Here is a 22,322-nt window from a genome sequence, read left to right on the forward strand (position 1 = left end):
TTTGATCACAGAAACAATATATCGGCATCCGAAGCTTGTTCTGCGACAAGTTGAGTCGCCTGTGTTACGAGAGATTGATCCTGTAAAAAAAAAAAAAAGGAGGGGAGGGGGCAGGTTTTGTTACGTGCCACACACTACAATGTGTTTTGATTTACTAGAAGTTACGTTATTGATGTTAAGCCCGCTCAGTTGGAGCGCGGCGTGCCGCGCTGCTTCCCCAGCGGGAATGCATGTCGGTCGCCGCCACGAATCCGCCAGGCGGATTAGTGTGCCGGCCAGCCTGTGTATGGTTTTTTAAGGCGGTTTCCCATCTGCCTCAGCGAATGCGGGCTGGTTCCCCTTATTCCGCCTCAATTGCACTGTGTCAGCGATTGCTGCGCAAGCACCGCTTCCACGTAGGCGTACACCATAATTACTCTACCACGCAAACAATTGGGGTTACACTCGTCTGGGTTCGGTGTGGAGCGGCGGAGGGGTGGCTGGACTGCTGTGGGGTTATGAACTACTGACAAGGGAACGTCCCCATCGCACCCCCCTCAGATTTAGTTATAAGTTGGCACAGTGGATAGGCCTTGAAAAACTGAACACAGATCAATTGAGAAAACAGGAAGAAGTTGTGTGGAACTGTGAAAAAATAAGCAAAATATACAAACTGAATTGTTCATCATACGATAAGCAACATCAAGGTCCTTGGTTCAAATCTTCCATCGAGTAAAAATTTTAATTTTTTATTTTCAGTTTATGTGACAAACTATTATGTTTTCATCACTTTTTTGGGAGTGATTATCAGATCCACAAGAAAACCTAAATCGGGCAAGGTAGAAGAATCTTTTTACCCATTCGCCAAGTGTACAAGCTAGGTGGGTCGACAACATATTCCAGTCATGTGACGCACATGCCGTCACCAGTGTCGTATAGAATATATCAGATGTGTTTTCCTGTGGAGGAATCGGTTGACCTATGACCTGGCGATCAAATGTTTTCGGTTCCCATTGGAGAGACGTCCTTTCGTCTACTAATCGCACGGTTTTGCGATGCGGCCGCAAAACACAGACACTAAACTTATACAGTGAACAGAGACGTCAATGAACGAACGGACAGATAATAACTATGCAAAAATAAAGAAAGTAAAATTTTCACTCGAGGGAAGACTTGAACCAAGGACCTCTCGTTCCGCAGCTGCTCACGCTACCACGGGACCACGGCGCTCCTGAGCCCACAATCTCCATGATGTTGCCTATGTGGCCCATGGACTACTCAGTTTGTATATTTTGTTTATTTTTTCACAGTTCCACACAACTTCCTGTTTTCTCAATTGATCTGTGTTCAGTTTATCAAGACCTATCCACTGTGCCAATTTATAATTAAATCTGAGGTGGGTGCGATGGGGAGGTTCCCTTGTGAGGGCTACGGCGGAACGAAGCCTCTCCGTCGTCTCTAGGTCCGGTTCAATACATACATACTGATCTTATGTGTAAACGTATTCTCAAGTATTTAATTTATTCTGAAAGTTTTATTACACTGCGATCTTGAACTCTGGGCTTGGCGTACTGAAGAGCTGAGTATTGTGCACCTGTTTAGATGAACAGTTATCATACAAGGCTTATTGACACCCAGCTGAATACAACAATGCGCGTAACATCTGGCGCAATCAGATCTACTCCAGTTTATTGGCTTCCACCGTTAACTGGCATAATGTCTCCCGATCTTCACAGATATACTGCCCTTATGATGGAATTCCACAATATCTCCAGGAATTCTAAATTACCCGTGCATAGCAACCTGCCACTTTTAAGTCGTAGGAGACTGAGATCACGCCATCCAACTATGTGAGATGCTGCTGGCATGATTGCTAATGATTTCGAACCCCTTGAAGAATGGAAAGTTCGGTGTGAAGCAGTGATAGATGTGCGTCTGCATAACATCTTCTGTGGTGCTAAACTTCCAAGTGGATTTCACCTACCACGCAAGACCTGGACTACTCTCAAAAGAATCCGTACTGGCCATGGCCGATGCAGGGATGCTGTCTTTAAGTGGACGAAGCTGCATAATCCAGCCTGTGACTGCGGGGCTCCGTACCAGACCGTTCACCACATTGTCAGTTAACGCAGGATTCGAGCCTATCACGGTGCCGAAGAGGACTTCCTGCTAGGAACTGTAGGTGTAGTGCGCTGGAGTGAAGGACTGGTTCAAATTGTTCAAATGGTTCTGAGCACTATGGGACTTAACTGCTGAGGTCATCAGTGCCCTAGAACTTAGCTAACTAATCTAAGGACATCACACACATCCATGCACGCGGCAGGATTCGAGCCTGCGACCGTAGCGGTCTCGCGGTTACAGACTGTAGCTCCTAGAACCGCTCGGCCACCCCCGGCTGGCTGAAGGACTGGATATTCAGTTGTAAAGCCAAACTGAAGATTGTGTGTAAATATATATGTATATGTAATTTAATTTTATGATGTTTGTATTAGCCACAGACAAAGTAAATAAAAATACTGTTAAATACCTGGTTTTTTTTAATTCAAATCCAATAGAGCTGGGTTTTAATTAGGATCTGCCTAAGCGTTTACTCTGCTTCTGCACATCCCTTTATCATGGTTCTGTGCATGCTATTAGTAGATATTGTTTGGGATAGTTTGAGAGTTTTTTTTTTTTTTATCCTCGGTTTAGATTTAGTTCTTCCATTTCAACAGCCCTCCTCCTATCCCAGTTGCATGAAACACTTTTTTAAAGTCTTCGCTGGCGCTTCGTCACTTGCATAGTAGCAGCGGAGTACTACAGAGCAACAGCCTCTTCAAGCTGCCACGGCTCTTTTCTATAAAGGCACTACCACTGTTCTAATCGTCTGACGGCGACACTGGCCATAAACGAAATTGGTATCTAGTTTTCCAAATGTCGTATGCAGTGTCGAATTCTGGATAGCTACACGGACTGGCGGACTGGCGGACTGGCGGACTGGCGGACTGGCGGACTGGCGGACTGGCGGACTGGCGGACTGGCGGACTGGCGGACTGGCGGACTGGCGGACTGGCGGACTGGCGGACTGGCGGACTGGCGGACTGGCGGACTGGCGGACTGGCGGACTGGCGGACTGGCGGACTGGCGGACTGGCGGACTGGCGGACTGGCGGACTGGCGGACTGGCGGACTGGCGGACTGGCGGACTGGCGGACTGGCGGACTGGCGGACTGGCGGACTGGCGGACTGGCGGACTGGCGGACTGGCGGACTGGCGGACTGGCGGACTGGCGGACTGGCGGACTGGCGGACTGGCGGACTGGCGGACTGGCGGACTGGCGGACTGGCGGACTGGCGGACTTTACGAGCACAGGTAAGCACACGAACCTTACCACTCAAGTGTTTGCGTGCATTCAGCACAGTAGGGCAGACGTACATGGGACCTCTTCTCGTGACGGCAGGACACCGGCCTGCGGTGTTAGTCCGGTTCCATACTTCTTATGTCGCTGAAATCCTCTTCTAAGGCTCTTTCCAACGCCACAGAAAAGTATATTCTCCCATTTAAAAAAATCTTGTGTACTTATTAGTCATCTACACTCCTGGAAATGGAAAAAAGAACACATTGACACCGGTGTGTCAGACCCACCATACTTGCTCCGGACACTGCGAGAGGGCTGTACAAGCAATGATCACACGCACGGCACAGCGGACACACCAGGAACCGCGGTGTTGGCCGTCGAATGGCGCTAGCTGCGCAGCATTTGTGCACCGCCGCCGTCAGTGTCAGCCAGTTTGCCGTGGCATACGGAGCTCCATCGCAGTCTTTAACACTGGTAGCATGCCGCGACAGCGTGGACGTGAACCGTATGTGCAGTTGACGGACTTTGAGCGATGGCGTATAGTGGGCATGCGGGAGGCCGGGTGGACGTACCGTCGAATTGCTCAACACGTGGGGCGTGAGGTCTCCACAGTACATCGATGTTGTCGCCAGTGGTCGGCGGAAGGTGCACGTGCCCGTCGACCTGGGACCGGACCGCAGCGACGCACGGATGCACGCCAAGACCGTAGGATCCTACGCAGTGCCGTAGGGGACCGCACCGCCACTTCCCAGCAAATTAGGGACACTGTTGCTCCTGGGGTATCGGCGAGGACCATTCGCAACCGTCTCCATGAAGCTGGGCTACGGTCCCGCACACCGTTAGGCCGTCTTCCGCTCACGCCCCAACATCGTGCAGCCCGCCTCCAGTGGTGTCGCGACAGGCGTGAATGGAGGGACGAATGGAGACGTGTCGTCTTCAGCGACGAGAGTCGCTTCTGCCTTGATGCCAATGATGGTCGTATGCGTGTTTGGCGCCGTGCAGGTGAGCGCCACAATCAGGACTGCATACGACCGAGGCACACAGGGCCAACACCCGGCATCATGGTGTGGGGAGCGATCTCCTACACTGGCCGTACACCACTGGTGATCGTCGAGGGGACACTGAATAGTGCACGGTACATCCAAACCGTCATCGAACCCATCGTTCTACCATTCCTAGACCGGCAAGGGAACTTGCTGTTCCAACAGGACAATGCACGTCCGCATGTATCCCGTGCCACCCAACGTGCTCTAGAAGGTGTAAGTCAACTACCCTGGCCAGCAAGATCTCCGGATCTGTCCCCCATTGAGCATGTTTGGGACTGGATGAAGCGTCGTCTCACGCGGTCTGCACGTCCAGCACGAACGCTGGTCCAACTGAGGCGCCAGGTGGAAATGGCATGGCAAGCCGTTCCACAGGACTACATCCAGCATCTCTACGATCGTCTCCATGGGAGAATAGCAGCCTGCATTGCTGCGAAAGGTGGATATACACTGTACTAGTGCCGACATTGTGCATGCTCTGTTGCCTGTGTCTATGTGCCTGTGGTTCTGTCAGTGTGATCATGTGATGTATCTGACCCCAGGAATGTGTCAATAAAGTTTCCCCTTCCTGGGACAATGAATTCACGGTGTTCTTATTTCAATTTCCAGGGAGTGTATAAACGTTAAAAAAAATGGCTGAGCACTATGGGACTTAACATCTGTGGTCATCAGTCCCCTAGAACTTAGAAATACTTAAACCTAACTAACCTAAGGACATCGCACACATCCATGCCCGAGGCAGGATTCGAACCTGCGACCGTAGCAGTCGTGCGGTTCCGGACTGAGCGCCTAGAACCGCTAGACCACCGCGGCCGGCTATAAACGTTAAAAATTAAGTTGTGCGAAGGACAGTATATTGTCCACTATTCCCTAGCGAAAACCGCAAATCGATGTATTTATTCTTTCTGGATATATTTTAGAGTACTCAATGGGAGACGCCGGAGACAGGCTACCACATTGTTTTTACTAGTACTAGCAGTCGTCTGCTCTAAGGTTGAGCATAGAAGTGTCGTGAAGTTTAGCGCACACACTACAGCCCAGCACGGTGCAGAGCAGAGCAGTACAGTGCAGCGCCACACAACACAGTACAGTATAGGACAGCAGAGTATAGTACTGTGTAGTACTCACTAGTAGAGGACGTCGTTGGCGTCGTGCCTCTCGTACCGCACGGCGCGGCACATGGCGCGCAGCACGGAGTCCCTGATGGCGGACAGCGCCTCCAGGCCCCGCAGCCCATAGTAGATCACCTGCAGATCCTGGAACAATCACCACCCACCTCATGAGCACATTTAAAAATACACGCACAAAAAGTAAAATGAATAAAAATAAAACAATGTTGCAGAATGATTTCAGGCTGTTCCAGACAGTAGGCCCAGGAAGCAAGCAATTCCCCCCCCCCCCAGGAAGCAAACAAACCCTCCCCCCCCAGGTCCCCCCCCCCGGAGGCAATCAACCCCCCCCCCCCAGGAGGTAAACAACCCTGTAAGCCTGCAGTCAATGAGTCTGTTGTTGCTGGTAAGTAACCGTCGAACCACCTCGTTAACTAGTGCAGATAAAAAAAAAAACACTCTGTTGAAGTGTCAAACCCTTTATAGAGAAGCTCGTTAGCCCCCCTGGCAGCAGTGAGGAAGACTGATAGTAGTGGCCACAGGGAACCACGAGCAGGCTGATCATCCACGCCCCAATTGGTTCTTTATATCCAGTGTAATGTTCACGGTGTTACATCTAAATAATACCGAGGCTGGGAATTTATAAACTTTGTTGTTCTAATATTAATAATGAAAATTTTTTTTAACACCGAACATATATTTCTTTTAACATAGACGTTGCGAAGTTTCAGTGCACACTGTTTATTACAACTGGCAATCACAATTCCTTTTTGCCATTTGAAAGAAACTTTTGTTCGTGAACATGTCTCATTACCACACAAATGCAACACAACAGCGACTTTTTGTTGGGGAGCAGGATTTGTCAACGGCTAAGTAAGGCGCAAACATTTACAGTTAACTTCTATGGCAGGCACAATGCAGTCCAAAAGTTCTTTTTGGGCGTCACTGTTCAATATGTTCGTCACGCTATAATGGGAAGCGTTACTCACGACAGAGACCTTTATTCGTAACATAAACGTTCGCCTATATTTTTCTCAGTATTCGACTACATCGTTATGTTGTTTCACATACCAAGCTTCGGCCACTGTAGGAAGTAGCATTCATGAGGATGACATATTTACAACTGGGTCAGCGCTGTATTCATTCAGATTTTACATACTGATATTTAATCCTGCCCTAGTGTTTGTTTAAACAAGAACGTCAGTGAGTCCTACGAGGGCAGTTCAATAAGTAATGCAACACATTTTTTTTTTCTCGGCCAATTTTGGTTGAATAAACCGGAAATTTCTTGTGGAATATTTTCAAACATTCCCGCTTCGTCTCGTATAGTTTCATTGACTTCCGACAGGTGGCAGCGCTGTACGGAGCTGTTAAAATGGCGTCTGTAACGGATGTGCGTTGCAAACAACGGGCAGTGATCGAGTTTCTTTTGGCGGAAAACCAGGGCATCTCAGATATTCATAGGCGCTTGCAGAATGTCTACGGTGATCTGGCAGTGGACAAAAGCACGGTGAGTCGTTGGGCAAAGCGTGTGTCATCATCGCCGCAAGGTCAAGGAAGACTGTCTGATCTCCCGCGTGCGGGCCGGCCGTGCACAGCTGTGACTCCTGCAATGGCGGAGCGTGCGAACACACTCGTTCGAGATGATCGACGGATCACCATCAAACAACTCAGTGCTCCACTTGACATCTCTGTTTGTAGTGCTGTCACAATTGTTCACCAGTTGGGATATTCAAAGGTTTGTTCCCGCTGGGTCCCTCGTTGTCTAACCGAACACCATAAAGAGCAAAGGAGTACCATCTGTGCGGAATTGCTTGCTCGTCATGTGGCTGAGGGTGACAATTTCTTGTCAAAGATTGTTACAGGCGATGAAACATGGGTTCATCACTTCGAACCTGAAACAAAACGGCAATAAATGGAGTGGCGCCACACCCACTCCCCTACCAAGAAAAAGTTTAAAGCCATACCCTCAGCCGGTAAAGTCATGGTTACAGTCTTCTGGGACGCTGAAGGGGTTATTCTGTTCGATGTCCTTCCTCATGGTCAAACGATCAACTCTGAAGTGTATTGTGCTACTCTTCAGAAATTGAAGAAACGAGTTCAGCGTGTTCGTAGGCACAAAAATCAGAACGAACTTCTCCTTCTTCATGACAACGCAAGACCTCACACAAGTCTTCGCACCCGAGAGGAGCTCACAAAACTTCAGTGGAATGTTCTTCCTCATGCACCCTACAGCCCAGATCTCGCACCGTCAGATTTCCATATGTTTGGCCCAATGAAGGACGCAATCCGTGGGACGCACTACGCGGATGGTGAAGAAGTTATTGATGCAGTACGACGCTGGCTCCGACATCGACCAGTGGAATGGTACCGTGCAGGCATACAGCCCCTCATTTCAAGGTGGCGTAAGGCCGTAGCATTGAATGGAGATTACGTTGAAAAATAGTGTTGTGTAGCTAAAAGATTGAGGAATAACCTGGTGTATTTCAATGCTGAATAAAAACAACCCCTGTTTCAGAAAAAAAATGTGTTGCATTACTTATTGAACTGCCCTCGTATTTTTGATTGCATGGCATCAGCGTGGTCGCCTTAGGCAGATAGATACGACGGGTGATCAAAGGTAACACAATTTTATTAATTTCGCGGACTTCATAACCCTATTTTCAAAATTTTTGTTCTCTTGTTGGTACATATGTTCCTGATGTACGTTTGCGTTTCCAGTTGTTTTAAATATTTAGTCTACTGTTGAAAGTCGAAACGTTTATACGTGGTTTACGAGTGTTCGTGAATTTTTACTTCGGGCAAAAGGGAGCAAAGAATTTCATTAAATTTCGCTTGGAAAATGGAATGAAGTGCAGCACCGCACTCGAAATGTTGACGGTGTCTTTTGGCGAATCTACTGTGAGACACGAGTACAAATGGTAAACTTTTCGAAGAGCATCGAGAAGACTTTGCAGACGACGACCGTCGTGGACGCCCTAGCACATCAATTACTGACAATGCAGGGAAAAAAAAAAGTTCTGGAGAATGAACGTCAGAGAGGTTGCCGATGATGCCAGGATATCCTTTGGCTCATGCTAAGCAATTTCTTCGGACGTGTTGGGCATGGCACGAGTAGCAGCAAAATTCATTCGAAGTTGTTTATTTTCCATGAAAAACGACGACGCGCAGACATCGCTGACGATTTGCTGAACGAAGTCCCCAACGATCCATAACTTGTAAATAAGGCTACAACAGAAGACGAAATACGGATATATGGGTATGACGTCGAAACCGAGGCCCAATGTCCAAATGGAAACCAGCTGAAGAAACAAGACCGAACAAAATTCGACAAGTTCGATCACATGTGATGGTTCTTCTCACTATTTCCTTCGATTACAATCGGATAATGCATTAAGATTTCCTTACGGTCTTGAGTTCAGAAAGGACTACTACCTAGAATCTGAGGGCCGTTTGCGCTAAACAATCCGAATGAAACGACCAGAACTGTGGTACAACCAGTCATTATAATACACCCGCTCACACTTCAATGCTTGTTCGCGATTTCTTTTAGCAAGAAATAAAACCGTTATGTTGCCTCAGTAACCGCATTCGCCAGACGTGGCTCCCTGCGACTTCTTTCTATCCCAGAGGCTGAAGAGGACCAGGAAAGGACGTCGTTTTGACACCTCTGATAGGATTAAAACGGAAGTGCTGAAGGAGCTGAACACCATAACGAAAAGCGATTTCCAGAATTGCTTCCAAGATTGGAATAACCGCTGGTACAAGTGCGTAATATCTGAGGGGGAATACTTTGAAGGTGACAAAGTTTATGTTGATGAATGGATAAAGATTCTTTGAGAAAAACAAAAATTGATGTTACCTTATCACATCTCGTAGATAGGTGATTATGTCAGAACATGCATTCCAATTTCTGTAACGCAATAACGAATAGGACTGACTAACGTATTTGAGCCAACTGCAAATATTAGAACGCATGACCCGACCACTCGTCCAGTAGAAAAAAAAAAACACGACCCTGACGAATGCTGCTTTTAACAGTGGCAGAAACGTCGCTCTAAGAAACACGATATCTCTGTCACATATCCCTATTTCAGAAGCGCGAAACTGCCGATAAAATAATTCTCAAATAACTTCAAGTTTATATCACTGATGTTGTTCAGTTGTCAAATTATTTACAACAGCTGGCACGGCGCGTTTTTTTCCTTTACACGACTAACATTAACCAAATTGCTTTGTGTGCATTCAGAACTTTACATGCTTGCTTAGAATTAATCCTACCTTATAAACTGTATGACTTTTCTACGATATGGAATGAATGTTTCGGACACTTTATCATCATCCTCTTCATTAACGGCCTCTCTGTGCCTTTTCGGCATACTGAGACATGACGCCGCAAAGCGTTGTGTGTGCGTGCGCGTTTTGCTGAGAGGGTTGTATGCACAATAAGCGGCAAATGCTATCAGCTGATTTATGAACATGTGGAGCGGGAAAACCTGTATAGAACACTGTCTTTATTTTTGTGTTTATCGCTAAATTGCCTCGTTAATCAACTACGCGTGCGCCATAAAATCGACTGTTGGAGCTTTAAGCTACCACATTTCAATAGACTTCAAGCTTTTTTCGTTTGAAGCCGTTTATTTAGATCATTACCGTTAATGCGCGTACTCATCATCTTAATTTCCTGCAAACGGCTGCAACTGCACTACAGGCAGATTCTCCGTCGTTTCATTATACGAGCTAATCACAGAACTCTCGCTGAGGAAAGCGGCATATAGTCCTGATGAACCAGGAGCATCATTTTACGGATTTAGTATCCCCGATGGAACCATCGCCATCGCTGTTTTAGAACAGCTGGGACACATTTTGGCCTTTACGCCGAGGGACACTAAATGTAGGGTGCTACAGGAACCTTTCTACGCCGCTCTGCATCTACTGGGTGTTGCAATTGAAATACAGCGACTGCCGGAGGTCAGTGTGGGCTGGAATTATCGTGTGGCAGCGATACTTTGTAGATATGCTAATGCGTTAATGCGAAACTGACTTGCTCTGGAAAAAGTTAGTTCAAATTTTGATCACAAGGTCCAAATTTGGCGCTGAACGGCTTATCATCGACGTCTCCAGTGCTCATACTGAGCAAACTGTGTAAGTTGTGGTTAATAATAAAAACAACATTATGCCTTTCTGTCTTATTTCACCCTTCTCTGCTCACGTCCCGTTCCTAATCCATTACATATGGAAACACTGCCATATGTCCGTCTTACATTCAAAGCGCCAGATTCGCACCCGGTAGCCAAAATCTGAACTTTTTTCAGAGTAAATAGGTTCTGCAGTAACGCATTAGAATGTCTACTATGTTCCGCTGCCGTACAATAATTGCAGTTCACACTAGACCTCTGCGACTAGCTGCATTTTAGTTACAACCTCACGGTATTTTCAACTGCTTATTGCAGTCAATCCTCTGTCTGCCTCCATAAATTTGATCCCCCCCCCCCCTTTCTCTTGATTGCCAAATTGAAGATTGCTATATTGCGCATGATGTATCCCATCAACTATCCCTATTTTATTCACGTTGTGCAAAAAATTTCTTCTGTCTCCAATTCGTCTCAGCAGCCCTTCATTGGTTATTGGGTTTACGTATCTAACCTTCTGCATTTTTGTGTAGCACCTCATTTCAAACGCTTCTGTACTGTTCTTGTCGATACAGCCTACTGTCCATGTTTCTGCTTCGACACGAGTGTTACACTGCAAGCAAATACTTTCCTGAAAGACATCTTAACAAGTTTCATTCGATGTCAACAAGTTTATCTTTTTAAGAAACGCTGCGCACTGTATTTTATATCCTCTCTGGTCCGACCACCGTGAGTTATTTTGCTGCTCTCACTGTACAGCCGCAATGGCCGTACATACGTTTTTTTGTGGTTGGTTGGTTTGTGGGATTAAAGGGACCAGACTGCTACGGTCATCGGTCACGCTTTTTTGTATTTCCTGTCTTAAGTTTTATGACTAGAACGGTCTGGAGGCAAATGCTGCCGGACGACAGAATTAAGCTACTGGTAGGGGATAAATTTTGTATTAATCCACGTGATGAATGTTTTAGTAAAGATAGCACGCAGTCACGCAGTAATACGTCGCTGAGGAATCCCGTACCTGGCCGTAGTAGCGAGGGTGGCATTGGCAGTGTTAAGGGACCCGCACACTCAATATTTATTGCGCAATAATACTGTGTCAATATATTGTGCGAACGTGTAAGGCCACGAACGGTACAACGTTATTGTAAGGTATTTATGATGGGGACGCGTCAGTTAAAACTCTGCTTTCATGGCGAGCTTCCCGGCGCTCAACGATGTGGAATCCGCATGTATTGCGACTGAGTTGTTTGCCTTGCAAAACACACGCAGAAATTATGCAGAAAACATGAAGTAAATCTGAAAAGCTTCCACTAGACATTTCAATGGGGCTCATTCATTATAGCATAGATTCGTAAACCGCAACAAACAATTGTAAATTAAACAAATAAACTGAAAAATTTATCGTGTGCACGTGCTATTTTCCGTGTGTTTCTGTACTGTAACAATTGTTGCAAACGAAACAAAATATTATTTACTGATTGAAAGTGCACATGATCTAGTGTCAGGTGTGGCAACTGCTGGAAAAAAATGCACACAGCTTGACAAGCCTATACGATGCTGTTTAAATAGTGCGTTACCTAATACGTTGTTGCTATTATGGTAAAATGTGGTTTTACTTTACATTTTAATTACTTATTACCGTATATTTTCTTGAATTTTTATCACAGGGGACAGCTATTCATTGAGTTAATTTAATTTGTGGTAAGTTCCTATGGACCAAACTGCTAAGGTCATTCGTCCCTAGGCTTACACACTACTTAATCTTACACACACACACACACACACACACACACACACACACACACACACACACACAATATATATAGGAATTCACACATATTTTTTCCATTCAACTGCTCTTCGAAGCACTGACTTTTTCGGTTGACATTTTGTCAGAAACAGCAAAGTTTTTATTTCTTCTCGGTCAACCTTAAGTGCCTTCCAATGTTTTTCTTTCGCTTCTCTTACTGCTTGCTCAATGTACAGAGTGGAAAATATGGGAGATAGGCTTGTAACCTCCTCACGATCTTCTCAATTAGTGTCTTCTTTCACATACTTGGACTCTTAAATATTTACTGACAGCACTTACATTCTAGGCTCCCATTATTTACGATTTGATAATATCGTGAATTGAGAGTAATTGAGGCCGGAATTTCTGTGACTGAGTAACTTTTTTTTCCTAGTATTAGCAGTGACGTGGATAACATAGTAGCTGTCACCGGCTGTGCCTGTGGCCATGGAGAACCAATGACGTTGTAGACAGGCGCCCATCTGCACAGAGAAAATAAAACTCCACTTCACTGGAAATTTAGAAGCCGTCGTGTGAACGGACTACAAACACTGGTGTGGCTTGAGTAAAAGAATGAAAATCCAACAGGCTTATCTTGTTAAGAACTGCATTATACAGCACACAGTTGTACTAATTATTTTATTAGTGACTATCGACTTCGTCAGTCTTACCTGAGTAATCTGGACGAAAAGAAACTTGTGCACGGTCTGAAGTTTATCAACATCTATAGTAAAGAGTACAATAGCTAGTATACTCGTGTACTGTACTTGTATAATGCAGTTCTGAAGGGGACATTGTACGTGAAATTCGTTGAAATTTGACATTTTCTGTTTTCTACTCCATAATATACTTAGGACTTTCCTGAACATTTCGGTATTTAATGCATTAAAAATCATACAATTGTGAGACCTTCAAATAATATTTTGAATGTTGATGTGTGATAGCCAAATTTCGCGGCTACGCATAGACTGCCACAGTTGAGCAGTCATATCTTGGAAACACACAGTCTAGAGGGCTGTGAATTGCTTGTTTTGTGCCTACTGACACGTCTCAAAAGTTGGCATTACGCATAAACAAAACAGTCCTTTGTTTCTGATACTAGTTTTCGTTGAAAGTAGTGTTATTATCTGCTATTTTTGTAGTAAGCCTACTTCCATTGCTTTTTATACGTAAATAAAATGACTAAGCGTAAAAGTATCTTCAACAAACCAAAAGTTTCGGGTAACAGATATGAGATACCTGGATTTTCTTCTGGAGTACTGTGTGGAGCACTTTCTTTCAACGAATATCAACCTATGAAAGGCCATGTCATCCTTTGTGTCCACCTCTACCAAACACTTGGTATAAATACAAGTAAGCTGAATTTTCTGGCACCTTGCATGAACTTACACACAAACATTCTGTTCCTTTAGCAGTAATGGAGGCAATCAAACCTATCTGCAGAGATTTGGCAAATCCTGAGCAACTACAGAAGTGTCTACACGGGAAGACCCAGAACGTGAATGAGTCCTTCAATAATGTTGTGTGGTGCCGTGTGCCTAAAAATGTATTTGTTGGCCTTATGACTCTGAAGTTAGCAGTGTCTGATGCTGTAATAACTTTTAATGGTGGGAACTATGAAAGACTTACGGTTCTGGAGAAGTTAGGGGTAAGATTTGGACAGGATGCAGCTGAAGGACTGCGGGAACTGGATGAGCTTCGTGTAGGTGAAGTAGAGTTAGCTGCTCAGAAAATGACAAAAGAAGAAAGAAAGAAAGAAAGAAAGAAAGAAAAGGAGGAGGCAAGCACTGGCCTGTTGTGACACTGAAGAATACATAGACTATGGGCCAGCGCAATTGTAGTGCATAAAAGACGCAGAAATGTAAGTCTGTGTAAGAATTTGTAATACAAAAGGTTTTAAACCTAAATATCTCTGAACTACATTTTTTGCAATAAATGACCCGTTTTCTAACGAAGTACTGATGGTAAACACACGAAATTTTTTCAGCATGCCAAGTGTGATATTCAACACACATGGAACTGGAATAATTAAAATATACTGCATTGTTTTGTATTTATGTTCATTTATTTATGTTCATTTATTTAAAAAATTCTGTTAAAGATCGAGTGTTTGAAAAGAAAAAAAGATAACATGCCACAAAATACAATTTTAGTAACAATTCTAGTTCACTGTATCTAGAAAGGTGCATTCAGTAATTATGGAAAATTGTAAGTTGGTGACTTAAAAAGTTTCCTAACTAATGAGTCACAAAATTCGATAATTTAACATTGGCGGCATAGGACATACAATGTTTCCTTTACATACATAAAAGCTGTTTAACACAGCATTCACAAAATTTCATACTTTTCGCGTAGTTATTAGTTATAACGGAACCATTTTCCCAGGCCACAAAGCTCGTCTACTCTGGCTGGTCTGTCATTCAGATGTCGGATGAGTTAACGGCTGACGAAAGTATAGAACGAAAGCAGTAAACAGGTGAGAGAACGTAACTCTGACTGGTCCATCGCCTGCCGGAGTCAGGACGACACGGACTTGCGTCTCTATGCGTCTGTCAAGGTAACACTATTCCAAGGTAGCAGGGTTCCTGCGGTTCCTCTGCAGGGAAAAGCCACACAGAAACAAGCTGTACAGAGTTATTAAACTAACTCATCTACATTAATATACGAGTTTATAATGTTTTAATATAATTTCGTAGGCTTCAGCGGTTTCTGGGTAAGGTACCGCGTCATATTGTAAAAAAAACTGTAAATGTTACAGTGGCCTCCGTCCGGGTCCACTGTGGTAATTTTTCCCTCCGGCGTTGCATATATTTTGTGAACACTGCTCTGCTGATCATGACATTACGTCGCAAGTTTAAAAACGATTACGTTATCTGCGATAATGATGGAAGATAAACAAATGAATTAGAATTTGTGCCATGGCCAGGACTTGAACCCGGATCATCTTACTCACTAGGCAAGAATACTGACCATTAGACCACCACAGCACTATGGTCAACATTGCTGCACAGTTTAGTGCCCTCCCCAACACAAACTTCATACCTTTGAGCGTATTTCCCCCTAAATCGTCACCACTGCCAGGGCTCTCAGGCATTGCAATAGCACCCCAGCGGTGGACGTAATGGAAAAATTCTGTATCTAAAGTCATCCTTTCGATTTTATGATTAAATTTTCCCCAAGGCATTTTAAGTGTGATTGTTCAGAATGACTGAGCACTATGGGACTTAACGTCTGAGGTCATCAGTCCCCTACGCTTAGAACTACTAAAACCAAAATAACCTAAGGACACCACACACATCCATACCGGAGGCAGGAGTCGAACCTGCGACCGTAGCAGCAGCGTGGTTCCGGACAGAACCGCCCGGCCACAACGGCCGGCTGTAAGTGGTGGTGTATTGGTCAACATTCCTGCCTAGTAAGCAAAGGGACCTCGGTTCAAGTCCCCGCTGTGGCACAAATTTTAATTCGATTATTGAGCTTTCATCATTGTTGCAGATAAAGATGAGACTTAAACGTCTCGGGGAAAATTTAATCATAATCTTAAGTTATCGGTCGCTAGTGGCAGGAGTGGAAAACTTTATTGCACTAGGTTTTCTGTTGGAGAGGGAGTGGGGACCTGTCGTAGTCTGTTGCCTCTTACTGTTTTTGTGCGCCACGACTGGTAGTCATGGACAATTGGAAGTAGCATCCAGTTGACAAGGAGACGCTGACTGGCTGCTTGCGTCTGGAAAGATCATCCTGTGTACATCGCAGCAGTCGAGAATGTTTTTTGAGCCAAGTTACTCGAGTGCTGGGTCACGGGCGTCCATACGAAACTGCGGGGTCACGTGAAGATGGCCATGTGTTTGGCACGGACGAAGTATTTTGCGGAGCCGTAGGCGAGGTACAATGCAAATCGATCCCATAGCTAAACCTTTGACTTAGAGAGACTTTACCGCAATGGATATAGTAGCTACTACAACGAACAGTGACTGAATTATATGCCGTGACAGTGGAAAACACGGAAGGAAGGAAACGGTCACTGTGTGTGATAAAATGTATGTGTAGGCGGGAGGAGTGGGAAAGCAAGACATATGTTTGAAAATAACTTTTCAAACGACGAATGCTCACTTAAAAATTAATCGAGGATCAGGAAGAATAATTATCAATCACCATCAGACCTACTGCAACAGAAATTAACGAAGTATAACCCTATGAGGAGGAAAACAATTACTTCTTCCCAGAAGATATCGGTTACTCAGATTCCATGTCATTGGTAAATCGAAGTCTGTGAAAAACTGGAAGTTCGGTGCGTAAACATCTTGAGTGCCAAAATCTCTTCGAGGTCTCAATGACAGGTCTTTATATGCACTACTGTAAACGCAGAGTTCTCATTTTCTTTCCTTCACTGCTGTCTGTCGCCTAGACTTCTCACAACGTGTTTCGTTTAATGCTGTGCAGGAGGAGGGGACTAGAGGAGGAGGAGGAGGAGGAGGAGGAGGAGATTAGTGTTTAACGTCCCGTCGACAACGAGGTCAGTAGAGACGGAGCGCAAGCTCGGGTGAGGGAAGGATGGGGAAGGAAATCGGCCGTGCCCTTTCAAAGGAACCATCCCGGCATTTGCCTGAAGCGATTTAGGGAAATCACGGAAAACCTAAATCAGGATGGCCGGAGACGGGATTGAACCGTCGTCCTCCCTAATGCGAGTCCAGTGTGCTAACCACTGCGCCACCTCGCTCGGTCGAGGGGACTAGATGTGTGTGTGAATTACTAAGGGACCAAATTTCTGATGTCATCGGTCCCTAGACACACACACACACACACACACACACACACACACACACACACACACACACACACACACACACACAGAGAGAGAGAGAGAGAGAGAGAGAGAGAGAGAGAGAGAGAGAACTAACCTCGGACGGGAGGGGCCTCAAACCGTGCGGCCATTCCACGTCGACTAGGATTTAACGAGGTCATTAGAAACGAAGCACAAGCTCGGATTATGGAAGGATGGGGAAGGAAATAGGCCGTGCCCCTTCAGAGGAACCACCTCAGCCTTTACCTCAAGCGACTTAGGGAAATCACGGAAAACCTAAATCAGGATGGCTGGATGCGGGTGCGAATCGTATACGTCCTGAATGCTAGTCCACCTCGCCCCGTTTTAATGCTCTATAGGGCGCTGAGGTGAGTGACGAGCCCACCAGAGGAAATACTGTTGACAGTTGATTTCAATATGTGATGTAGCGAGTCAACCGCCTCTCCGTTGTCCCTTGCCGGCGCTATTGTATGAGTGATGGCTACCGCGGTAGCTGCTGACGGCAATCCCGTGGTAGGCTGGCAGGAAAGGGCCGTTCTGCAGTGGGATGGCACGGCAGCTCTCCCACAGACGGCAGACAGAAGCCTGGGAAGCAATGGAGCCTCCCGCACCTGCTCTCTACCGAAGTGTGGCAGACCTGCCGGCACAGCGGCTGCCGCGAGGATCTGCCAGCGTGGCGGCGCTGCCAGTGGAACGCACGGCGGCCTCTGCCCGCTCCGGCACCAGGACGCCTGCAGAGCGGCCGAGCTCTGCCTGCCGCTCACCTGTACCAACACTCATGCTCATAAATTAAGGATAATACTGCTACATGGTGAAACAGCGCTCTGGTGGGCTGTTTGCGTGTTTCCATCACCTCAGGGTATAACCATGCGGTGCATTTGACCTGCGGTCTTCACACGGTGGCGCTGTAAGCAGTCCACATACGCAGAGGTGTGTCGGTGCATGTCAGAGTACGGTGCAGCGAGTAAGTGTGCAAACGTTTCCAGACGTGATAATGGTGACGGTGTGTTGAAAATGGCTCAAAGAACACATATTGACGACGTTATGAGGGGTAGAATACTAGGGCGACTGGAGGCTGCTCAAACACAGCAGGTCGTAGCACGGACCCTACGTGTGCCACAAAGTGTGATCTCAAGATTATGGCAACGATTCCAGCAGACACGAAACGTGTCCAGGCGCTACAGTACAACACGACGACAGTGTACACCACCACAAGAAGACCGATATCTCACAATCAGTGCCCGCAGACGGCCACGGAGTACAGCAGGTAGCCTTGCTCGGGATCTTACCGCAGCCACTGGAACAGTTGTCTACAGACGACTGAACAGACACGGTTTATTCGACCGGAGACCTGAAAGGTGCATTCCACTGACCCCTGGTCACAGGACAGCCCGTTAAGTCAGGTGTCAAGAACACAGTACATGGTCACTGGAACAGTGGTCCCAGGTTATATTCACAGACGAGTCCAGGTATAATCTGAACAGTGACTCTGGCGTGAACCAGGAACCAGATACCAACCCCTTAATGTCCTTGAAAGGGACCTGTATGGAGGTCGTGGTTTGGTGGTGTGGGGTGGGATTATGATTGGTGCATGTACAGCCCTGCATGTCTTTGGCAGAGGAACTGTAACAGGTCAGGTGTATCGGGACGTCATTTTGCACCAGTATGTTCGCCTTTTCGTGGGTGCACTGGGTCCCACCTTCCTTCTGACGGATGATAACGCACGACCCCACCGAGCTCCCATTGCGGAGGAGTACCTTGAAACAGAAGATATCAGGCGAATAGAGTGGCCTGCCTATTCCCCCATCGAACACGTCTGGGATGCTCTCGGTTGACATATCGCTGCACGTCTTCAAACCCCTACGACACTTTAGGAACTCCGACAGGCACTGGTACAAGAATGGGAGGCTACACCCCAGCAACTTCTCGAGCACCTGTGCCAGAATATGCCAACCCGTTGTGCGGCCTGTGTACGTGTGCATGGTGATCGTATCCCATATTGATGTGGATACATGCGCAAGAAACAGTGGCGTTTTGTAGCACATGTGTATCGGGACGGTTTTGTCAACTTATCACCAATACCGTTGACTTACAGAGCTGTGTCGTATGTGTTCCCTATGTGCCTATGCTATCAGCGCCAGTTTTGTGTAGTGCCATGTTTTGTGGCACCACATTCTGCAGTTATCCTTAATTTATGAGCATGAGTGTAGTTAAGACCGCCCACGTGAGCGCTGTGGATAGTTTTGACACAAAATCTTTTATCTGCGAGATTCACGTAACATCAGTAACTTGGGACACTCCGTGTCAGAACTATTCAAAACGCGAACTGGAAAAAAAGTGTTGGGAATTACGAGGGTCATAAACGAAACTCATTTCGAAGAATGAGCCTCTCCACATTAGCATCACGTTTAAACTACTTATAACGCACTCTCTGGACTATGGCTGGGTGGATATATTGGAAATCTATTCCCAATTTCCTCACAGCCTGTTCCTGATGCTTCAATCCAACCACAAGAGCTTTGCACCACAGTTAAGACACATTTACTATCCGGCATATGTAAGTTTTCTTCGAAAGCTATTTCCAGACCGAAACAGCACCGCTACATCTCCTGCTGCAGCAAGTGTTTTTAACAGGCCAGATACAGACAAGCTACAATTTTTTGAAGAAAAAAAAAGATATGGAAACAAGAGAGAGGTTCCCGACTTCGTATCTAGAGCATTTGTAAATTTTCTTTCGGTTTATAATAACGTATTTTTCAAATAAAATCTGAAACGCAGTTCTATGTATACTTTGCAGTTGCATCTAAAACGGTAAATATGACTGCAGACAACAAACAATTACCTACCGAGTACACAGGTCACCAAAGCCTTTCCCTCTAATGAGATTACTTATTTTAAAACAATGGCTTTTTCGTCAGTCTCGGGAGATCTCTACTACCTCGTCAAATGGACAGAATGTCATTCTCAGGATAGTGGGAAATTTAGCGTAATTTCTTAGATCATTATAAAGCGTGCCAAACAACACGTTAATGTCACGATCAGCAATGAGGGGATGTGTCCATTACTTCTTTTTCTGTATCCCCTTTTCATTTCGAATTTGCACATGAGAGGAGACTGAAGGCACTCCTCTGGCGTCTTTTACTGCCATACCCGAGCGCTGCCAGCAGACCTCCCGTGGTGTCCCAGTATGGCACGGCCCTTAATGCCACGCGGCCCCTTTTATGTCAGCCGCAAGCTACTTTCCTCAGGGTCGCGCAGCCCGCACAGCCTGACGCTCCACTCCTGTCACCGCGGCTGCACGCCAAGACCGCTGCCCGTGGGATACGAGTCGGTGGCCCCTGGCGGGAGTCCGACGCCGGCTGGCACGGCGGCGCCCAGTGCTTCTAGGAACCCGGCGTCGGCAGCATCAGGCGCGCATGGCCGGCCAGCAGGGGTGTGGCACCACGCCGAGTGAAGAACTCAGAGGTGGTGGCAGACGCAGCCCAGACTCGAATCCGCGGCTGCTTCTGGCAGTACCCAATTGTCTTGCTGGTAGTTTATGGCAACGACAAGTGATCCCCTGCCTCGGAATTCTGTCTTTTCACTAAAACCTGGCGCCTATTAATATTGGCAAAAGACGGGACTCGCGATGGTGTGGTGACATCGCCCCACTGGCTACCAGATTACCGCTGTGCAGCAAACTTTACTGCTGTCCTGCCTTCGCAATCCCCTTTGAAGTCCGTTATTGAGACCCCACATGTCGCCACATTTTCGGTTATTGACTCGCAGCTCTTAATGCAATGCTCCACTGCTGTACGTAACTATCCTCAGTGCTAAAATACACGGAAATGACATTACCAGAATTAATTTCCTTTACATACAACTATAAGTAAACCACCATGTTATCTAGCAGCTATCCATTCTGATCAATATACCACTTGAGTTACAATCCAACAAACTGGCGGCAGTACATGTCACCATACGATCTTACTACTATAGTGTACAGGCAGAAGGAAACTGAGGCGGTTGTTTACAGCACGTACAGAAGCCGTAGTTTACCTCATGTAGTGCAAGTAATGCCCTGTAAGTTAACAGTTCATTTCAGTACAGTAATTTAAAAACATTTTTTAATATCTGAAATAAAGAAGCATATTTCTATCTCTTTGAAATATTCCAAAAATGCCAACTTACAACGTAGTTGCTTGTATCTTAGTGGCGAAGCGATCCACCAATACCTATGCAAAGGATCATTATTACATTCATTTAACTGCCTTATAAACATTGTTGTATCACTTAAGAAATAAAAACGATTTTGTTGAAGTTCGTCTTCATAAAACACAGTTACGTATCCATTTGAAATTTTTCTAAAGCTAAACCCAGCGTTGTCACTCATATCATAATGGTTAAGTGATGCAATAAACGTTTAGTGTGAAAGAAATATAGAGTCCTTAAAAACAGTTTTTTTAATGAAGAACTGTTATAGTAAATTAACGATCAACATGACACGACAGATTTAACCAGGTACATTTAGTAAAACAAATTGACGTAAAAATTTCATGCATAAACCTATGATGTAGCTCCAACTGCGTTACGCAGTTTGCAGAAAGACAGTAAAACTGATTATACGTATTCTTTAAGGCTAAAAATGGAATAGTGATTTACTTGTCTTTTCGTGGAAAAAGATGTGGTACAGTATAGTATCAACAAAATGGAACAGGAAACGATCCACTAATAATAAGTTATGTTCTCACATACTAACATGCTAGATTATGTCTTGTTTTTAAAAGCAGGTCAAAAACCCATAATGGACTCAAAATTTGGTTACTTCTCATTACTTTTGCTGAAGACATAGTTTTTGCTGAAAGACTGGGCAGCAGCGTTACAGCTATATTACGTTCGTTCCTGTTATGATGATTTCTACTTTGTCAGAAGACTGTTTCAATTCATACGGTTCAATTAAAAGCAATCACTTTTTTCTTTGCACCAAGCTGCCACGTTCAACCTTCTTTTTCCACGAAATCATTTGCCAGCGCATCGTGGCAGCTGTGATGCAACAGCAAGGTGCGGGTACCGAGTTCAAGCAGTCTGCGCAGCCCCGTGTGTTTACGAATGCTTTAAAAAAAAAAAAAAAAGCTCTGAGCACTATGGGACTTA

At 45.6% G+C, this 22,322-nt stretch overlaps 1 protein-coding gene across 1 annotated transcript in view; it reads right to left on the minus strand.

Annotated features, from left to right (window-relative positions):
* LOC126234570 (rap guanine nucleotide exchange factor 6-like) overlaps positions 1-22,322 on the minus strand; it is a 224,819-nt gene that overhangs the window by 78,820 nt on the left and 123,677 nt on the right. Inside the window, exon 2 of the mRNA XM_049943316.1 lies at positions 5,487-5,614. Coding sequence (XP_049799273.1) covers positions 5,487-5,614 — 128 coding nt within the window. The remainder of the gene's footprint in view (positions 1-5,486; positions 5,615-22,322) is intronic.

This window comes from Schistocerca nitens, chromosome 1 (genome assembly GCF_023898315.1).
Source record: "Schistocerca nitens isolate TAMUIC-IGC-003100 chromosome 1, iqSchNite1.1, whole genome shotgun sequence".
NCBI lineage: Eukaryota > Metazoa > Arthropoda > Insecta > Orthoptera > Acrididae > Schistocerca > Schistocerca nitens.